The following is a 22,027-nucleotide window of genomic DNA, read 5'->3' on the forward strand; positions in this document are numbered from 1 at the left end:
AGGAAACATGCAACTTTTCCAACTCTGTGAGCGGCGGAGCGGTCGGCCTTCCTCCCTGCTGCAGCGTGTGAGAAAAAAAAGCTGTTGTTTAACTCCTGATATTAAAAGCCTGACTAGTTCTTTTTTGGATGGAAAATACTACCGTGTATGACGTGTGAGTAAATATTGTTACCACGCTGGTTGTAACCAATATAATCCGCTCTTTGGCTTTATTAACACCTTCATTGTGGAGTATTTGTCTGCTGGTGTGATTACACCAGCGTGGGGGGCAGGATAACAACAAAAACAGGTCACCTTCCTGGCTTGATGATTGCTGTTTAACCAAGGTGGTTTTATTTAAGAGCCTGTGGAGAATGTTTTTGTTTTTTTACGGAAAAATACAGGCCCGCGTTTCAGCTACGGATGACATCGAGCAGCCGATTGGTCAGCCAACTAAAAGTGTTTTCGTGCTCTATTTCAAAGTCTGCCATTCTCGGGCTGTACATAGAAATGGTTAGGGTAAACTTAAAAAAAAAAAGACATACATGGCATCCTGTTGGTAGAGATTTTTATTTAAACATTGCATCGGGAAATGTAGCCATCAAATGTAACTTGTGACCAAATTTACTAAAATATCCTAAAGATTATTTACATCAGTTAGATGTTTAAAAATACAAATTTCACACTTGATGTGGTAGAACTCGTCAACATTGGCTTCCCCTGAGGCCGGTGTTGAGAAGTTGTCCTAAACTTAGCAGCCATGTTTTCCAATGCTGTGAACTGCTCACCGTCTTGTAGTGGTTTTTCCTGATATAGGAGTTTGAATTTCATCTAAAAAAATATGTTCTATAAATCATCAATATTACTCAGATTACAGCTTGAACAGTCGTTTCAGGAGCACATTTGGATCTTTTTCAAAAAAATTCTGAATGGCTGTTTAGGTGCTGGTTTTGTGCTGTTTAGGCACACATCTTCTTGGGTGTAATGATTGCGGTCGCTACACCTCTGTGACTTTTGTCGCCATTTTATAATCAGCTGTTGGTATTTCATCCCTACCTACTCCCATGTTTGTTCCTGTAAACAAGCTTTGTACCTATGTACTTAAGCATGAGTTATCATGGTAGGGTTGCTTAAGGGTTCTTGTGGTGGTTACAGTGCCTTGCAAAGTATTGGCTGTTGAGCTTTTTCACATTTTGTCATGGTAAAAAATATTCAGCCACACCTGAGTCAATACTTTGTAGAACCAGCCTCTAAAAGCTTTGTACACTTAGACACAAAAATGTTTGCCTCTTCTTCGATGCCATACTCTTTCCATTTTCAGATGATGGACTGAACAGTGCCACCTGAGATGTTCAAAGATTGGGATATTCTATTAATGCTTTAAAATTCCCCAGAACTTTCTGACCTTTCTACAGTCACTAATGCTCTCTAACAAACATCTGAGGCCCTCACGGAACAGCTGAGTTTATACCAAGACTTAATTCAGCTTTTTTGTAACATGCTCTAAAAAAGCTAGGACAGGGCCATGTTTACCACTGTGTTACATCACCTTTCCTTTTAACAACACTCAACAAGCATTTGGGAACTGAGGACTAATTGTTGAAGCTGGAATCCTTTCCCATTCTTGCTTGATGTACAACTTCAGTTGCTCGACAGTCCAGCGTCTCTGTTGTCATATTTTGTGCTTCATAATGTGGCACATTTTTAATGGGTGACAGGTCTGGATTGCATGCAGCCAGTCTAGTACCTGCACTCTTACTATGAAGCAATGTGGTTGTAACGAAGAGAATGTTTCTAGGCATAATCATGTCAGAAAGTCAACAGACAGGTCAGAAAGTTCTGCTGGTTACCCATGCAATGGGCACTACCACACCCCCATACCATCACTGATGCTGGCTTTTAAACTTTGCGCTGATAACAATCTGGATAGTCCTATTCTGCTTTGACCCGGAGGACACAACATCCATGATTTCCAAATACGATTTGAAATGTGGACTCTTCAGAGCATAGCACATTTTCACTGTGCGTCAGTCCATCTCAGATAAACTAGGACCCAGAGAAGCTGGCGGCGTTTCTGGGTGTTGTTGATTCATGGCTTTGCATGGTAGAGTTTTAAGTTGCACTTGCAGATGTAGCGACGAACTGTGTTAACTGGCAATGGTTTCCTACACCCGTGTGGGTGCCCATCTGTTACAGAATCATGTCTGTTTTTAATGCAGTGCCCCCTGAGGGGTCGAAGGTCACAGTCATTCAGTGTTGGTTTTCAGCCTTGCTACTTACATGCAGAGATTTCTCCAGCTTCTCTGAGACTTTTGATGATATTATGGACTGTATGAACTTCTCTGGATTTGGGGTTGTATGTTGAAATTAGTTGTTATAACCTGACAAATTGTGAAATAAGATCAAAGCATAATGTTTCAGTAAAATTATCCTTGTTTTCTCAGGAGCCAAATGCAGTGTGATGTTCACAGCCATTGGTTATGTCTGCTTTGAACTCTGAACTCACAGCCACGGAGGTCACCCATGCACTGGAGGAAGAGGAGGGCAATTTGCCCTATGTTCTGCTCACAGACCCCCCTTCTTCCGTCCCTACTTCACATCCCTCCCGTTTAACCACTGAGAGACCCAATTTCACCACTGACACCATAATGGAGAGTCAAGCCATCTCCATGGCAAGTAATGAATGTACTTCTACTCTTTCCTCACCTGTTGAAGGAAGCCCAGCCAAGCCTCCTGTTACACCATCTTCTATACTTGAAGAGACTTTTGGCCACAGCCCCGCTACCTCACAGATGGCACCTGCATCAGACTCTTTAAAAGGCCCAGGAACAAGTCTAATTTCCATTTCCGACTCGCCACCTTGGGTTTCTACGTTGCCATCTAGCACATTTGGCTGTCCAGACTCAGGAAAAGATTTTCCTACTGTGCTCACATTCAAAGGTGTCACTGTCACATTGGAGAATAACAGCATATGGAAGCAGTTTTGTGAGTGTGGAACTGAGATGATTCTTACTAAACAGGGTCGCCGCATGTTCCCCTACTGCCGCTATCGTCTGTCTGGTCTAGACCCTGATCGGATGTACAGTCTTGTCCTGTCCATTGTTCCATCAGGTCAATATAGGTATCGGTGGAATACCTCCAAATGGGAGGCCCACGGGCCGGCAGAGCACCAGTCTCAGGGCCTGATCCGAGCCTTTCCCCACCATTACTCACCCTGTCCGGGATCAGAGTGGATGAGCTGCTTGGTGTCTTTCTATAAACTCAAGCTGACTAATTACTTCCAGGATCAAGAGGGTCATATGATCCTGCACTCCATGCATCGCTACATTCCTAGGCTTCACATTATTCCAGTTCTGGATGGGGAGGCACCCACACCTGACAAACCTGTGGTCATGGGACCTGAGAGCATTACCTTTACATTCCCACAGACCGAATTCATGGCAGTGACGACTTATCAGAACTTTCGAATCACCCAGCTGAAAATCAATCATAACCCGTTTGCCAAGGGCTTCAGGGAGGACGGGAACAACCCCCGTCTTAACCGAATCCTTCCACTTCCTGTGAAGACTGAAACCCAAACAGAGGTTCTGAAACTTGCTGAACCCAGTGAGCAACAAGAGGAGGTGATGGATCTGAGGTAAGTTGCTATGGCTTTCTTATGCACCTCACACTTCGTTGGTATTACTGTTATATTTATGACATTTTAGACTACTGACAAAAATTTCCAATGAATTCTGGGAACTTTGTTGTGTATTGTGGAGTCAGTAGTTTACACTCACATTCACCATGGGCAAGAACGTCAGTGATTAATGGCTTTTTAAAGAAACATCCTGTTTTTGAATTGTAGTTTTTATAAACTAGAATTGGTTCAACAACTCTGAATATATTTGGAATTTCTCTGGTCAGCACAGTGTTTTAATAGAAATATACACCTTCTTTACTATTTGATTAAATGTTTACTTTGCAGAGAAATCACACATTTTAAGGATAGTTCTGATTGGATACTTAACCTCTTACCTTGCCAGAAATGGTAGAGCTTGTATAAATTGCTTGGTTTTCTGGCATGAATCTAGCCTTTAAACATAGAGCCTAAAAAAATTCAATAGGCTTGCTTATTGTTAGCCTTCAATGTCCTGATGGATCCCCCAGTAGCATGTACAGGGGTTGGACAATGAAACTGAAACACCTGTCATTTTTGTGTAGGAGATTTCATGGCTAAATTGGACCAGCCTGGTAGCCAGTCTTCATTGATTGCACATTGCACCAGTAAGAGCAGAGTGTGAAGGTTCAATTAGCAGGGTAAGAGCACAGTTTTGCTCAAAATATTGAAATGCACACAACATTATGGGTGACATACCAGAGTTCAAAAGAGGACAAATTGTTGGTGCACGTCTTGCTGGCGCATCTGTGACCAAGACAGCAAGTCTTTGTGATGTATCAAGAGCCACGGTATCCAGGGTAATGTCAGCATACCACCAAGAAGGACGAACCACATCCAGCAGGATTAACTGTGGACGCAAGAGGAAGCTGTCTGAAAGGGATGTTCGGGTGCTAACCCGGATTGTATCCAAAAAAACATAAAACCACGGCTGCCCAAATCACGGCAGAATTAAATGTGCACCTCAACTCTCCTGTTTCCACCAGAACTGTCCGTCAGGAGCTCCACAGGGTCAATATACACAGTCGGGCTGCTATAGCCAAACCTTTGGTCACTCATGCCAATGCCAAACGTCGGTTTCAATGGTACAAGGAGCGCAAATCTTGGGCTAAGAAACATGTATTGTTCTCTGATGAGTCCACCTTTACTGTTTTCTCCACATCCGGGAGAGTTACAGTGTGAAGAAGCCCCAAAGAAGTGTACCACCCAGACTGTTGCATGCCCAGAGTGAAGCATGGGGGTGGATCAGTGATGGTTTGGGCTGCCTTATCAAGGCATTCCCTTGGCCCAATACTTGTGCTAGATGGACGCGTCACTGCCAAGGACTACCGAACCATTCTTGAGGACCATGTTCATCCAATGGTTCGAACAATGTATCCTGAAGGCGGTGCCGTGTATCAGGATGACAATGCACCAATACACACAGCAAGACTGGTGAAAGATTGATTTGATGAACATGAAAGTGAAGTTGAACATCTCCCATGGCCTGCACAGTCACCAGATCTAAATATTATTGAGCCACTTTGGGGTGTTTTGGAGGAGCGAGTCAGGAAACGTTTTCCTCCACCAGTATCACGTAGTGACCTGGCCACTATCCTGCAAGAAGAATGGCTTAAAATCCCTCTGACCACTGTGCAGGACTTGTATATGTCATTCCCAAGAGGAATTGACGCTGTTTTGGCCGCAAAAGGAGGCCCTACACCATACTAATAAATTATTGTGGTCTAAAACCAGGTGTTTCAGTTTCATTGTCCAACCCCTGTAAGTTTCAACCACCAAGCTGTGGAGGTGGAATTGAAGATTTTTAATGTATTCCTTCGCATGATGCGAAGGAATACATTAAAACTGTATGGTTGTGACTGCATGTCACAGCAATCAGAGCCCCACATACACAAATACTGCTCTTAAAAAAGCACTATTTTATAAAAAGGTTCTTTAGGACACCAGTTACAAAAAGAAGTGTGATTTTTTTTTTTTTATAATCACTAAACTGCACACAGGGTTCAATTCCCGACCGGGGGTCTTTCTGCATGGAGTTTACATGTTCTCCCCGTGCATGCATGGGTTCTCACCGGGTACTCCGGCTTCCTCCCACAGTCCAAAGACATGCCTGTTAGGTTAATTGGTCACTCTAAATTGCCCTTAGGTGTATGTATGAATGAGTGTGTGCATGGTTGTCTGTGTGTTGCCCTGCGATGGGCTGGCGACCTGTTCAGGGTGTACCCCGCCTCTCGCCCATAGACTTCTGGAGATAGGCACCAGCTCCCCCGCGACCCACTATGGAATAAGCGGTAGAAAATGACTGACTGACTAAACTGCACACAGTTTCAGTTGCATTTTATCATATTCATAAATATATTGAAATCTATATACAGGTCCTTCTCAAAATATTAGCATATTGTGATAAAGTTCATTATTTTCCATAATGTCATGATGAAAATTTAACATTCATATATTTTAGATTCATTGCACACTAACTGAAATATTTCAGGTCTTTTATTGTCTTAATACGGATAATTTTGGCATACAGCTCATGAAAACCCAAAATTCCTATCTCACAAAATTAGCATATCATTAAAAGGGTCTCTAAACGAGCTATGAACCTAATCATCTGAATCAACAAGTTAACTCTAAACACCTGCAAAAGATTCCTGAGGCCTTTAAAACTCCCAGCCTGGTTCATCACTCAAAACCCCAATCATGGGTAAGACTGCCGACCTGACTGCTGTCCAGAAGGCCACTATTGACACCCTCAAGCAAGAGGGTAAGACACAGAAAGAAATTTCTGAACGAATAGGCTGTTCCCAGAGTGCTGTATCAAGGCACCTCAGTGGGAAGTCTGTGGGAAGGAAAAAGTGTGGCAGAAAACGCTGCACAACGAGAAGAGGTGACCGGACACTGAGGAAGATTGTGGAGAAGGGCCGATTCCAGACCTTGGGGGACCTGCGGAAGCAGTGGACTGAGTCTGGAGTAGAAACATCCAGAGCCACCGTGCACAGGCGTGTGCAGGAAATGGGCTACAGGTGCCGCATTCCCCAGGTCAAGCCACTTTTGAACCAGAAACAGCGGCAGAAGCGCCTGACCTGGGCTACAGAGAAGCAGCACTGGACTGTTGCTCAGTGGTCCAAAGTACTTTTTTCGGATGAAAGCAAATTCTGCATGTCATTCAGAAATCAAGGTGCCAGAGTCTGGAGGAAGACTGGGGAGAAGGAAATGCCAGAAGTCCAGTGTCAAGTACCCACAGTCAGTGATGGTCTGGGGTGCCGTGTCAGCTGCTGGTGTTGGTCCACTGTGTTTTATCAAGGGCAGGGTCAATGCAGCTAGATATCAGGAGATTTTGGAGCACTTCATGCTTCCATCTGCTGAAAAGCTTTATGGAGATGAAGATTTCATTTTTCAGCACGACCTGGCACCTGCTCACAGTGCCAAAACCACTGGTAAATGGTTTACTGACCATGGTATCACTGTGCTCAATTGGCCTGCCAACTCTCCTGACCTGAACCCCATAGAGAATCTGTGGGATATTGTAAAGAGAACGTTGAGAGACTCAAGATCCAACACTCTGGATGAGCTAAAGGCCGCTATCGAAGCATCCTGGGCCTCCATAAGACCTCAGCAGTGCCACAGGCTGATTGCCTCCATGCCACGCCGCATTGAAGCAGTCATTTCTGCAAAAGGATTCCTGACCAAGTATTGAGTGCATAACTGTACATTATTATTTGAATGTTGATGTTTTTTGTATTAAAAACACTTTTCTTTTATTGGTCGGATGAAATATGCTAATTTTGTGAGATAGGAATTTTGGGTTTTCATGAGCTGTATGCCAAAATCATCCGTATTAAGACAATAAAAGACCTGAAATATTTCAGTTAGTGTGCAATGAATCAAAAATATATGAATGTTAAATTTTCATCATGACATTATGGAAAATAATGAACTTTATCACAATATGCTAATATTTTGAGAAGGACCTGTATGCTCTCGTGAAACCAACAGTGGAGAAAAATTTTAAAAATAATAACAGCCAACTGTCAAAACAATACAGTCAAGCCATGTTTTGCCATTTGAAATGGAATGGCGATACAAGGGTCTATAGGTGCAAAGTAAACTTTCAGGTTAGGGGAGTGTTTTTCAATTCTGGTCTCCGAGGCACACTGCCCTACATGTTTCAGATGTTAACACACCTGCTTCAGATGGTTGCAGTTCAGCAAAAGCCTGTTAATCAGCCATCAATTAAAATCAGGTGTATTGAAGCACGGAAACATCTAAAGCATGCAAGAAGTGTGTCTTGAGGACCAGGGTTGATCAAAAAATGTAGAACAATCCCTCAATAGAATGCAGTGGCAGAATAGAGGCCAGGCCAATTGATGAAGCTTCTTGTTTGCTCCCTAACATCTTGTAACTTTGAATTTAGCTCATTTCACCCATTTGGAAATGTTTATGTGAATCATGTAGGCAGAATATACCAGATTTATTTTTTATAATTATTTAACTACACTGTTTAATGTCAGATTTCAAAGTTCACGTTGATGCATTTGAGCGGCAACATATTAGCCTTATACAGGGCATCTCTACACTATAGTATAATAGTGTTGGATGGTAGTGGTATCAAGGATTCCTATATAACTATAGTGAGAGTAAGGTCTGTACCTCCGAATATGGCAGCTTTAGTTTGCTGTTTTGCTTCAGACACTGAAAAAAAAAAAAAAACAGATGCCGAAACGTATTGGAGGAGAAACCGTGAAGTAGAAAGTGTTACAGTACTGTTATTACACATACTTAAATAATTGAAAGATTAGTTGCACCATAAAACAGATTTCTGTCCATTATAGCTATGCTTAGGGACATGCTGATGAAACCAGGAGAACTGTGCAAATCCAATTGTTAAATACTGTTTAAGGCATAAATTATTCACACCCCTGGCAAATTTAGGTTTAAAGGAAGTCTTTTGGTTTAATTAACATATTTCTTCAGACTGGAAGTAATATTAATATTTTCAAGGGGCCCAGCCAGAGTCTAGAATTTATAGAGAGAGCTAAAGATTATGGTGATGACAAGGAGGTCTTCAAGCCTCCAAGACTAGAAGCTCATCACCATAGTTGAATAGTCAAAATACCAATGGAATAATGTGGAAAGCTGGTCAGTAGTATAAAAACTGTTTAATCTCTATAAAGCCAGGTTAGATGTTCCACATTTTTGACATCGCATTTTTTTATTTAACTGATAATAAAAACTGACACTCCTTTTACATGCATTTGTTATCAGAAACAAGCTTCTTGGTTGAATAAAAAACAACCTTAAATTTAAACCTTCCAGAGGTATAAGAAATTCTGGGCTTAACATTATAGATGAATATATATATGTATATTTACTTAAGCCTTCATATTGAAGCTTGTTTTAACGAAGACATGCAGTTACAGGGGAGATTTCTATTTTAAATTTAATGTAATGGATCAACACAAAGTAGCACGTGATTTAAAAGTAAAAAATATTTGTTTTTAAAATTTCCTAGAAATAAAATTCTGAGAAAGTGTGGCATGGGGACAGCACATTGGAGCCACCATTCCCACAGTAACACATAGTAGTGGAGGCAACATGCTGTGGGGATGCTTTTATTTAGCAGGGAGGGGTAATGTGTTCAGTTGATAGGAAGGTGGGTGGAGCTTAGTAAAGGGCAATACAGGAAAGAAACCTATTAGAGGTTGATACTGGAGTGAAGGGTCACCTTCCCACAACGACCCTAATGATACAAATTAAGCCATCCTGTGAAGGAGAACTGGCTTCTGATGTAATTGCAGTGAAATGTGGTGCTGCAAAGTGTTGTCTCTGGGTAGTAAAAGACAAAGCACACCATATTTTACAGGTTGTTAGAAAACTACATTTCCTTTCTTCCACTTCAGTAAGAAAATGCACATACAATCCTTATAAAGGAGAACGGGGTTTGTGGTTATAACATGACATAATGCAAAAAAAAAAAAAAAGAAAAATTTAAGGGGAATAAGTACTTTTGCATGACACTGTAGAGTTGTAATAAAGCGAGTACAGCCACCTTTGATTTCCAGATGTTTTGTACATACCTGGGGTTTTTTCAAACCTTCCAATTTTGGTTTTGGTTCTTCTTTGTTCAGTAAATAATGATATGTTGGAGTCTGTTGTGAAATACAGGCAGATGTCCTTACAGCATAATTACTAGTCAGGGTGCAGAGACTTGATGCACATCGGGCAGGTTAATATTAAACATACTGCATCATTTGCAATGAGGATTAACTCTAATATACATTTATTTAATATGGACAATACAAACATAAACTACACGCATCGTTCCTAAGTGTTGTAGCAGACTTGCTAATTTTCAACACCTGTCCATAGAATGAAAGACATTAGGTCAGTGTTTAAAAGAATATTCATTACATCTTTCCATGTGAACAGGTCAGCCCAGAATTAACCTATGGCTTTAGGCCTCATACTAAAGACGTTAATGTCCGTCTTTAGTATGAGGTCAGTGGGGAGAGAGTTCCAGAGTTTGGGTGCCTTAAAAGAGAAACAGCACTGTTCAATGGATGTTTTAAATTAGAACTAGACAGTGCTCACGGACAGAGGCTTGAGTGGTAGGTCTAAGAGAGCTTTGACATCCTAATAATAATATAAATTTAAAAAGCCAGCTGTGTAGGTATTTTTACCATCACTTGGAACAACCTTTTAATTCAATTCAGTTTTATTTATATAGCGCCAATTCACAACACATGTTGTCTCAAGGCACTTCACAACAGTCAGGTACATACATTCCTATTAATCCTAACCATTGAACAGTGCAGTCAGATTCAGTTATTTATTCAAATTGAATAAAAAGTTTTTCTATCTAAGGAAACCCAGCAGATTGCATCGAGTCAGTGACTTGCAGCATTCACTCCTCCTGGATGAGCATGTAGAGACAGTGGACAGTCACTGGCGTTGACTTTGCAGCAATCCCTCATACTGAGCATGCATGTAGTGACAGTGGAGAGGAAAAACTCCCTTTTAACAGGAAGAAACCTCCAGCAGAACCAGAACCAGGCTCAGTGTGAGCGGCCATCTGCCACAACCGACTGGGGGTTTGAGAGAACAGATCAGAGACACAAAGAGAACAAAGAAGCACTGATTCAGGAGTACTTTCTATGGGAAGGAAAAGTAAATGTTAATGGATGTAGCTCCTTTAGTCGTTTCACCTAGAAAGAAAGAACAGATAAACTCTGAGCCAGTTTTCAAGGTTAGAGTCTGAAAGAGAGCACATAGTTTGTTACAGTAAAAGCTCAGTCAATTTCCATGTCAAGGAGAGAGAAAGGGTTAAACACTAAAAGACAGGGCCATGTGGATCATCGGTAGAGGGTGAGCATTAATTAAGTTGTTGCCAGCAGAAGCTCGGACGATTCCCCTCTCCAGAAAGGTGTCACAGGTAGACACAGAGCCAGGCCAGGTGTAGCTTCTAGGAAGAGAAAAGAGAGAAACAGGTTAAAAGCTGAAATAACAGCAAATAATGCATAATTTAAAATCACGTAATTGTATGAATGTAGTAAATGTTCGTTGTAATTGGTTACACATCGTCAAGAGTTTCCCAGCACACCCTGTGGGTGTCGCCAACTTGTAAAAATGTGCTGCACGCATTTCCACCATCCCTTTGTACACAAGGCTCGGATTATTGTGTGTACTTTCTTTCTATTGACATATCTTTACATTTTGATTTTTCTTGCTGTTAATAATCATCTCTCTGTTTATGTAGCGCAAAGAGTCAAGGTCCCTCAGCTCCATCTACAAATGCACAAGAGACTAGACTGGTGCTGAAGCCTATAATGTCCATCCCATCTAGTAATGGTGATACATATGTGCCCTGTATAAGGGGCAAACATTCACTGGGTGAGATTGTTCTCGGCCAGAACCAGCCTTGTGTTGAATCTAAGAAAGAAGACAGCGCCATTGTTACTCCCAAGGCAAACTTATTTTTGAGGATACCGCCTAAATCAAGATCCAATAACTCTAGTTCCTCAACGGCGACCCCGGGAACATCATCTCGGTTTCGTAAGAGTAGGAGGAGGATCAAGCGACGCTGGACAATGCACAATGGAAGGTCTTGGAAAGCTGCAGCTGCCTCTCCCAAAGTGGCCCACAGCCCATCATTGACCGTCGCTATGCAACCAGAACTGGATGAGATAGAAGGCCTGCTGTTTGTGTCGTTCACCTCAAAGGTAAAACGGCTAATGAGGCACACATTTCAAAAGATTACAGGCTGTACCACAATGAGGAGATATAAGCTTGTTGGGTTGTTATTGAGATGATTCTCCTGAAGCCTTAACTGTTTTATGTGACAGGAAGCACTTGAGGTTCACGTCAGAGACAAATTAGCAAACACCTCATCATCAGTACCCCCTGTGACCTTAACAGGGCTGATGGAGACGAAGAAGTTGGGTAAGGAACTGAATAACCTTTCTATAATTAACTATGCAAACATTGCTTGGGAAAATGCAAATGCTGTTTTACGGTTTAGCTATATGCATATAAATATTCCTGTTAATGCTCCTGTAGAAGACTTCTGTGGCGTCTCCATGGAGGAGAATCCAGAGACTGCGGAGGAAAAAACTGCTCAATTAGAGTCTCTCCTCCTGGATGACCTGAGCATTCTCAAACACAGGCAGGTCATCCATCCAGTGCTGCAGGAGGGTGAGTTCATTTAAACACCTAAACAGGCACAGAGTAAAGGCTAAATAAGGCTGTGTGAATATATTCACCAGTTTACTCTTAATCTATATTCAGTGGGCTTGAAGTTGAGCTCCTTAGACCCAGGCACGCCTGTTGACTTGAAGTATCTGGGTGTTTGTCTGCCACTACCCCCTTCAAGCCTGCACGACCAAAGCAGCGCACCAGCTATATCTCCTGCTGGTAAGTTAGACAGATGTGGGATGTTTCTTTTTTTAATACCAGTTGCACCATTTAAGCTCAGATTCTGATTTATTTTTAGACACAAAGCACAGATTTAATTGAGTAACTTGAATCAATTGAAACGTTAGAATGTCTCTCCTCACTGTTAGCTGCTTAAGCTAAAAGAAAATGATAAAGTAGGAACTATTTAGTCATAACGCAATAAAAAATAACTGCTACATCATCAATTACTAATTTAAAAATAGAAGTAAAACGATGCCCTGCGATGGACTGGCGACCTGTCCAGAGTGTACTCTGCCTCCCGCCCATAGACTACTAGAGATAGGCACCAGTTCCCCACGACCCACTATGGAAGAAGTGTAGAAAATGACTGACTGAAGTAAAACTAAACGTATAATTGTTTATGATATTTAAAGTTTAAAATTATTTGTGCAAAACAAAATCTAACAAATTTATAAAACTCAATATTTTGGATTGATTGCCTGGATTCAGCATTATATTAAAAGTATTATCAATATTTACAAACATACACCGAAGACACCAGAATGCCTTTTGTTTTAAGTTATATATGTTTTTGGCTGTTTAAAACTGGCCTGTATGGCTCTCAGTGATATTAGCTGAGTTAAAAATCTTTAAACCAGAAAAACAGAAAGAAAAAAAACATTTGCATTTTCTCGAGACAGTGGCAGTAATATAGTCTCTGTTTTGTCAAATAATGTGAACTAGTTATTTTGTTCTAGGACTGCTATCTATTATCTAACAATGGGACTAAGCTACCAGACCTCTGTCTAGTGCAGCCATTTACGGTCGCCGGGCCACACCCAGAATCAATGATTTACGGTGAAGAAAGCACAAGGGTTATTTAGTTTTGACAACATTACCCTGAAATGAGTGCACTACATATCTTTGAATAGACCTCTAGCAGGAACTTTGCAGCCTGATAAATGTTTAACATGAATCGGTGCATTTTACATTTGAGTGAATCGGTTAAAGGGATGAATCGTTCAGCTGTGATCTAGGAACTGCAGCAGTGCATTAAAAACACCCTCATCAGCTGACTTGACAGCATGAGTCCCCACATGATTCACATGTTGCTCTTTTGGATTTTTTGGGAGGAGGCTCAAACTTGTCAGGACCTGGAACGTTCCCTGAGGAAATCTTTTTTCTTTTTGATCACAATGGTGAGAGGTCATCTGCAACCTTCTACATAAATAGATGGAAACTGCATCCATCTGCTGGAGTTGATGGCCATGTTTGCATCCCCATGTACTCGATCTGCTTTGTGGATCCGGATGCAGAAATTGGGCAAATTCTGGGGTGAAGTGCAAAGTATCAATTATCATCCTAGAGACAGAATAGAGGAAATAACATGATGAGAATACCTGACAAATAAAAATATATATCACCTCTAGTCCTTGCAGGAAAAACAGAGGACATGATAATACTCTTCTCCTGGAACTTTCGTTTAACCTTTTATTTTACCCCGGCTGTCAGTTTTGTACGTTTACACTTTGGTTTCCACAGCTTGGCTGCGTTACGTAGATTACATCCCACAAAGAGGGGGTTTCCTAATCGAGGAGTGTTGCTAGGATCTGTGGGACACAGATCTCTGCCCACTGCAAAAGAAGAATCCAGAATGCGATTAAAACTGTGAAATAAGACAGATAAAGTATTTAGATTGTTTCACTGTGGTTATGGTGGCTTTCTGGAACAACACACAGAATACAGACAAAATCAACTGTCTGAGTTTTAAACTGGGCAAACCTCTTTAAACCTGCCATGTAGCAACACTCTACGTTTCTGATGAGTTATGCTTGTATGTAATTTTAGATGTTTTAAGTGGGAATAAATGTGTGGGTTTATCCCTGACCACAAATAGCAGTTTTTAATAGCAGTTTCTTATTGTTGTTAAAAGTTTTAGAAAAATACAGGTTTCATAGGGTGTTGTAGTTTTTTCTACAGACCTGTATGTTCAGTGGGGAGAAAACCAGCTTAATGTCTCGCTGTTTTCAGCTGATTCAGAGACCCCCTTCCTGTTGTCACCCACTCAGCCAATTAACCGCATACCTAATCTTCTAATTAGTTTCACCATAAAAGTCGGCTTTAAAAACATTTTGAGACTATCTTTAGCAACTGAATACCATTGGTTTGAAGAGATTAATGGAGCCACTTATGTTTTGAACTCATGTCTGAAGGGCCAAAGATCGCTTAGAGCAGTAATTCAGTATTTGTCCTTCGCAGATGAGGAATTACCCTTTATCTCCAGAACAGGAAAAACAAGCGATGTAACAAAAATAAAGGGGTGGAGAAACAAGTTCACCAGAAGCCAAGAAACATCTGCTTCTAGTAGTGAAGGTAAGGACTGTTTCTCTTGTAGCTTTGGGGTTCCTTTTATCAAGCAGTTGGATTAGTGTAGTCATTCTAATTACTAAAAGATTAACTGAACTGAAACCAGCAGCTTGATGCGTTTGTGTCTGATTCATTATTCTTCCTAAATAAATTCAAGTTTTTTTTTTCTTCCTGAAGGATTACAGAAGAACCTGTCTGCCTTCTGCAGCAACATGTTGGACGAGTATTTGGAGAGCGAAGCTCAGCAAATCAGTGAGCGTGCTGCTGCCTTCTCCTCAAACCCAGAGGATGCAGTGGCCTATCAGCTGCCTGCCAAGAGTTCCAGCTATGTGAAGACTCTGGACAGCGTACTGAAGCATCGAAATGCTGCATCCAGAGTCTCAACTGGTGCCAACAGACCTTGTCCTTTGTCTCGCAAAACCACACCATACTCAGCTCCTGAAGCCCCCAGTCAGGCCTCATATACAGATCTAGAAGGTGCTGCTGGGTCCAGTTACGCTGATTATTCACAAAGGTAGGGATGAGGCTTTTATCTCCCATCTGATGCTTCACATTTTGTCACATTTTTGATGTGGTTTATTTGTCTTGAGAACGAAGCTGATTTGCTTATGGAGAGGTTTCTCTACTATTATCTGCAACTTGCTTGTTTCCAAGTCCTATGGGGCATACATTTTGTCAACATGTAGGGTTGTTCAATAAGCACCACAAAAAACCCAACAAGGGCTAAGAAAAATGCAAGGGGCACTGGTTTTAGGAAGATGCCAACTGAGAAGATTAATTTTTCATTTATATTTACGGTTTATCTTTCAATAGCTTTAAAGAAGCAGTTTAATTATGAATTTGTGAAATTAAAATTTGAATCTCAAACCATAGCACTGAATTATGACATGTTGCATTCCATGTTCATGAATCTTCATGTAAACTTCATGTAGATTTTCAAAGACCAATGCTGTTTGTGACACAGTAAATACGGTACGCTAGAAGTTGGTGGTTTAAACCGAAGGAAAAAACGTGTAAAAAAAGTGAGCTTTTTTTTAGAGTTTACATGATTGAAAATTCAGTCTGAATACATCCTGTTATTTTCAATATACCCATTGATGGAAAAATCAATGGGTATAAAATCCCTAATCCTTTCTGTTACCTAAGAAAGGCTTAGTTTCTATTGTTCTGATAGGAATAAATAAGTGTTTATGCCTTTATCTGATAAAGAATTGTTACTTGTTTATCACGTTTTTTTTTACTACATATAGGTAGGTAATGGATACATTTATTCATTTGCTTGGACTGTGGCACTTTTAACACTCCAAAAACATCAAGGCTTTAAAGTTGTGCTTTCAAACTTGGTAAAATTTCATTCATACATATTAGTGCTGGGCGGTATGACAATATTTATTTATTTTTAAAGATTCTGACGATTTCATGGTATATCACAGTATTTTTTCTTTTATCTATTTATTTATTTAATTTTTTCCATGACTGGGCTTTAATATGTTTGTGACTTATTTTACTGTCAAAAGTACAAGAGCACAAGGCTGCAATCAAAGTATCAATTACTTTGTCCCATAAAATTGCACAAATATGAGTCAGTATGAAATTGCAGAAGAGTTGCCGAATGTATGCTGTTTATATTGTACAAAGTGTAACATTAAAAGCAGAAATAAAAAGAAATATACAAACTTTAACACGGCTTCGTTTTCCAAACAAAATATTTTAAGAGGGTTCAATAAACACTATAAATTAACCTAAAATGCTTAATATTATTTTACAATATATTATTCTTAAAGCCAAGGCATTAAAGTTTTTAAACGTCACAAATAAAACATGTAACAAATAAACCGTCTAAGTTTCGATGTGCATTAATATTCACCCTGGAATGACACACCTCGTATCCACAGTTTAAATCATTTATTTGAACCCGTCTCTCTCGACTGTCTGTAGTGGGACCATGTCCTTGCATAGGTGGATTGTTCCTACACTCGTAATATTGCTCCACTTGTTTTTTTTTTTGGTCATATGCGGTGCCTCGAGAAAATCCTTGTTCAAATGATGTCTGACCCTTTGGCTCAACTGTTTCACTGCTGCTACTGGTTGACGGTGTTGAACCCGACGACCGTGTGACATATATTCTTGGTATTCCAACACATGTCTTTTGCTGAGGTGTTGAAATAAGTTGCTAGTGTTAGGACGCCTGCAGCCACAGTGGCTCGACATACTTTAAAATATACAGCCTTTTGGTCTGCGTCAGATTTTTTTTAATCCAAAACACATCCAAACTAGAGACACAGCTCCTCTCTTGGGCACAAGTTGTTCTTTTTACATCTCTAGTCTCACTTTCTTTCTATCCTCCATCTGTTTTCTGTGCTTTAATCTAATTTACAATAGTGACAGAGACTTTCCCAGCTGTTAGCTAACAGAATGTTATGCTACCTGGCTAGCTAGCAAGCTCTACCTTGTCTGCCGTTTAGTGATGCCGTTCCACGCAACGCTCTGCAGGGCTTCTAGCGGCGAACAATGTTATATAAATTGCTCCCTGTTGGAAGTGTCGCATTTCGCTCGTGAAGAACATTGATAGTAAGGATCTAATGACTAAAGGAGCTCCAACCATCGCAGATTTAGATTTGTTTTCTCATTATTAGGGTGAAGTGTTTTAAAGCAACAGTTAAGTTGCTGTTAAGTCAGCCTATCATAATCAAAATAAAAATAAATCCATGCTTTTCGATGACATTGTTATAAGTGTAATTATCAATGTTTTAAATTGCTTTAGCAGCTGTAGAAACACACATCTATCTCTGTACAAAACCTTTTTTCTGTGGTTTTGTGTTTTATGTTTTAATTTATTCCAGCGAGTTTGTCGGAGCTTGCTTAAGCAAGCTCAGTACTAACTGATATTTTTCCATCAATGGGTATTAAATGATCTCCTTGTATTTTTTTTATCTTCACTCCAGAAGTTCCGGTTATGTTAAACTTTGTTGTTAATATGCAAATGAATCATTTTAGCAAATGAAAGGTTGCAATTTGCCCCCTGTCTGCTTCAGATTGCCAACCAGCCAGTCAGGAACCTATCACAGACCTGGTCAGAGCCAGGGCCAGGCACACAAAGCTGCAGGCTTCACAAAGATCCAGTTCAGACTGATGCAGATGGAGAATACAGCATTTTACCAGGGCCTGAGCAGGACACACCTGACTCCAGAAAGGCTTTCTACAGCTCTGTCTGTCATAATGAGTAAAGAGGTAACAGAGACTCATCAGAAAGATAACTTACGGGAGAAAAGTGCCTGAACTTACCATGTCTCTCTTTCAATCAGACCATGCCCCACGAGATCCCGTTTCGACATAATACTGTTGGACCTCAGTGTGGTCAAGAGTTCTGCAGACTGGGCTGTGTGTGTCAGAGTTTGCAGCAGCTAAAGACAGCCCCCGACCACTGCAGACGGCCTGAGTGCATGTTTACCTGTAGCTGCCTCAAATGTAAGATCTTTAAGCTGTTTCAAATGGGACGAGCCCAGTCTGATTACTTTAGGGTTTTTGTTTAGTGTTTTTCTGACAGGCGGTGTGGACAACCCCTTTAACATTTTCACATGTTGTCATGTTACAACCACAATCTTCAATGTGTTTCAGTGGGAGTTTATGGGATGTACCAACATAAAGTAGTGCATAATCAGGAAGCAGCAGAAGAAGGATACATGGTTTCATTTGTTTTTTTACGAATTATATACTAAACATGTGGCCTGCATATGTATTTAGTCCAATGAGTCAATAATTTTGCTGCAGTTACAGCTACAAGTTTTTTTTTGGAGAAGTCTACCACGCTGTCTAGCCCTCAAGGGCTGGTGTCCTGCAATTTTTAGTTGTGTCTCTGCTTTAACTCACCTGAATCAACTAACTAGGCCAGAACTAAACGTTCCCTGCATGCTGAGGAGACAATTCTGCCATTTGATTTAGGTGAGTTGGATTAGGGACACATCAATAGCTAGCTCTTTGGACAATGGTCAGGTGGGATAGAGAGCATCTGTTGTGTCACAGATTCTCTTAAGCGTTTAGGTCTGAACTTTGACTAGGCCAGGTTAGTGAAAGGGGCTGAAAACAAATGCACACCACAATTTTCTAAATTTTGATTAGAAGAAAAACAAATTAACTCATCATATTATTCCTCTTGACATTCCTTTATTTAAGTTTAACTTATATAAATATTTAAAACGTCATAGCTTTTCTCCTCCTAACCTGCAGTGATATTTCTACCTGCTCATATTACAGATTTGATTGGTTAGCTAATGCTTTTTTCCCTATCCTTCAGCCCGGATGGATACAGAACAATCACCCCAGCCTCACTTTGGTTCCCATGCTGGTAAACTGTGGAACCGCAGCGTTTATGATGAGGATGTAGAACCGCTTTACATGTCCAAAAGCGCTCCATCTTTAGCCCCACCAAAGGTCCAGAAAACCTGGACATTTTGTCCAGCACCCCCGGTAAAATAAAATTTCTCTCTTGAATTAGATTGTGTTTTTCTGATTATTTGCCATATCTTTAGTAGTGATAAAAAAAAAAAAAGTGAATTAAAATCATGATTGCAGATACGTGAAGAGGATAAGGATCCCGTGTACAAGTATCTGGAGAGCAAGATGACATGCGCACGCGTCAGAGAGTTTAATAGCCTGCCACCACCTGTCGTCACCTTGGGCACTGCACTTTTTCACCAGAAAGACAAACCAACACCACAGAACGTTGTTAAAGTCGTCACTAAACCGGACAACATCGCTGAAGTGACTGATCAAAAACCAGGTAAAGAAGTTAAATTAATATTGAAACACTTAAAGGCTGCTCTGTGGTCTTGTATATTAAATGTATGCATCACTGTGTATTTATGTGCCTGTGCAGTAGAAATGCCTTCTCAGGATACAAAAGCAATAAAAGTAAAGAAGCAAATCCAGATCCAGTCGATGTGTCAATGGAGAATGGACCGTAAAATGGTGCTGGAGGGTTTGTGTGAGCGCATGAACCAGAATCGGCTTCACCTGCTTTTCTACATCGGGCCTTACTGCATAAGCCCCGTGACCAGAGTCATCTTAAAGACACCCAGCGTCACCGTCATCACCTACAGGGTGGGTTTATGTTGTGGCAATTTGTCAGCAGACAACAAATCGAAAGCGTATTTGACTCTTTGTTATTTCTGTGAACGTTTTACTGGCTACCACTACAGTGACAATATTGTTGGATTTTACCCCATGTGCTTTTAGATGCAAATCAGTAAACCAGAAAAAGTGAGCAACTGCAAGGAAGAATCTGATGAAGGTGAAGAGAAGTGTGACGGGAAACGCTTTGATGGAAATACTGAGGAAGAGGTGGCGGGGGACCCTGGTAATCGTTATGGGGCGATTCCTTTCCAGAGTGGAGCGATCCCTGCTGGGAGACTGAGAGCCCGGAAAAAGCCTCCAGGCTGTAAAGCATACGGACTTATCCAGGTACTTTTAACATCAAAGCAGTGCACCTTTTCAAGGCTGTATTTTTATTTTGGCTTCAATCACAATATCAACTTATTTTATAAAGAAACAATTGGTGTGATTATTTTTGCCAAATTCTGCTTCCTCTATGACTTCTGCAGACCCATAAGTCTACTTTCAAATTCAGACTGTTTTGGAATTTGTTCATAGGAGTTTTTTATCCTATGCGTTGAGTTTTTAGACTGAAAGATCAGTGGCTGAGTCTGAAATGGTCACTCCAGCTTCTGATCTGTCTTTAATGGGATCTGCAGAGCTGTTACCGACTTAGAGCAAAGACATCGGTCCGTGAAAAAACAAGTGTGTTTGGGGCTGCTGGTCAACTGCAACCCTCTTTAAAACACGTTATGAGCTGCAATATGGAAGTCATATCAACACAGAGAGGATGACAAGCCCGCTTTGGGATTCCTCATCATCAAGCTCCTCTTCTGATGCAGAGATCATCAGGAGAAGCAAGAGTTGAGCTAAAGAAGAACCTTGCAGCCTTATGTGTCCACTTAGATATTCGTTTACTTATAAGTGACAAAGCTGCACTGGTTTTAGGTTGAAGGGCTGTTAGAACATCAGAGAAGTTTTCTCAAACTGTTAAACCCATGTTGGTGCTGAGACGGCTGTCCTGTAGACTGAATGTCTGAGCATCTCCTCACAGCCATTTTATAATAATAAAACGTGAGTTACTGTAGAAAAAGCAGTTTTTAATGATGTTTGAAACATATTTGGGTCATATTTAAATGACTGAAAGCTGGATTTGTTTTACACACCTAATTTTACAAAAAACATTTAGCGTTTGGTTTTACTGAAACACTTTTTGCTGTGTTTATTATTGATATTGAATGTGGTATATTTCTTTATCGAATTGTTGAAACAACCGAATGATTAGGCAATAAAGTGTTTGAAACTTGTTAAATGACCGTAATTAATAATTGTGGTTTTATTTTATTTGCTATTTTATTTTCTATAATTAATGCCATAGATAAAATGTAAAATTTCTGATCCAGTGACATAAATGTAACATTTGCTACAAACTCTTACTGGAGTTAGGACTTTTCTAAATAACTATAGATAATTAAATGCAAGATTTACAGTTTGAATTAACTATTAATTCCTTTTTTTATTGAATCAAAATCAAGGTTTAATTAGAAAAGCTCATGGTCAGAGGTCCATTCAGCATTCACTTTTTTAATCCATTGCTCAATAAAATGCAGCCAAAGTGCCACCTCTAGCATTACAATAAGTATTATTTGCTTATTTATAAATCTTCAGTCCAGAACAGCCTAAATATTCAACTTATTAAAGACCAAGGAGCACTTATTTAAAATGTAGTAGAGACTGTAAGATACAGATGAAACCAGATGTGAGAAATAATTTTTATTCATATTTCTGAAGTTTACTCACACTTTCTTTGTGTTTGGAGGAATTGGCTTTGAAACTGTAGGACTTGGGTCCAACGTCATTGGTGTCCCTCTTATCTCTTAAATTTTGGCCCATTCCTCTTGACAGAACTGGTGAAACTAGGTGTGTAGGATGCCTTGCTCACACACACCTTTTAAAATCTGCCCACAAACGTCGATAGGACTGAGATCAGGGCTTTGGAATGGCCACTCCAAGTCATTGACCTTTGGTTTATTGTCCACT

The 22,027-nt window shown here is 40.4% G+C and overlaps 1 protein-coding gene across 7 annotated transcripts in view; it reads left to right on the forward strand.

The window, feature by feature from the left end:
* The window catches only part of magl (MAX dimerization protein MGA-like), a 48,675-nt gene that overhangs the window by 16,986 nt on the left and 9,662 nt on the right, over positions 1-22,027 (forward strand). For 4 of the 7 annotated variants that reach the window (XM_047387416.1, XM_047387414.1, XM_047387415.1 and 1 more), the window contains exons 2-14: positions 2,424-3,616; positions 11,394-11,856; positions 11,980-12,076; positions 12,194-12,328; positions 12,422-12,547; positions 14,789-14,902; positions 15,074-15,410; positions 17,932-18,127; positions 18,202-18,364; positions 19,191-19,363; positions 19,469-19,676; positions 19,773-19,996; positions 20,132-20,356. In XM_047387416.1, coding sequence (XP_047243372.1) covers positions 2,460-3,616; positions 11,394-11,856; positions 11,980-12,076; positions 12,194-12,328; positions 12,422-12,547; positions 14,789-14,902; positions 15,074-15,410; positions 17,932-18,127; positions 18,202-18,364; positions 19,191-19,363; positions 19,469-19,676; positions 19,773-19,996; positions 20,132-20,356 — 3,618 coding nt within the window. In that variant the 5' untranslated portion in view covers positions 2,424-2,459. Of the gene's footprint in view, positions 1-34; positions 155-2,423; positions 3,617-11,393; positions 11,857-11,979; positions 12,077-12,193; positions 12,329-12,421; positions 12,548-14,788; positions 14,903-15,073; positions 15,411-17,931; positions 18,128-18,201; positions 18,365-19,190; positions 19,364-19,468; positions 19,677-19,772; positions 19,997-20,131; positions 20,357-22,027 lie in introns of those variants that run through there. The other 3 variants (XM_047387417.1, XM_047387419.1, XM_047387420.1) reach the window with 3 other exon arrangements.

Source organism: Girardinichthys multiradiatus, chromosome 15 (assembly GCF_021462225.1).
Source record: "Girardinichthys multiradiatus isolate DD_20200921_A chromosome 15, DD_fGirMul_XY1, whole genome shotgun sequence".
Classification (NCBI taxonomy): domain Eukaryota; kingdom Metazoa; phylum Chordata; class Actinopteri; order Cyprinodontiformes; family Goodeidae; genus Girardinichthys; species Girardinichthys multiradiatus.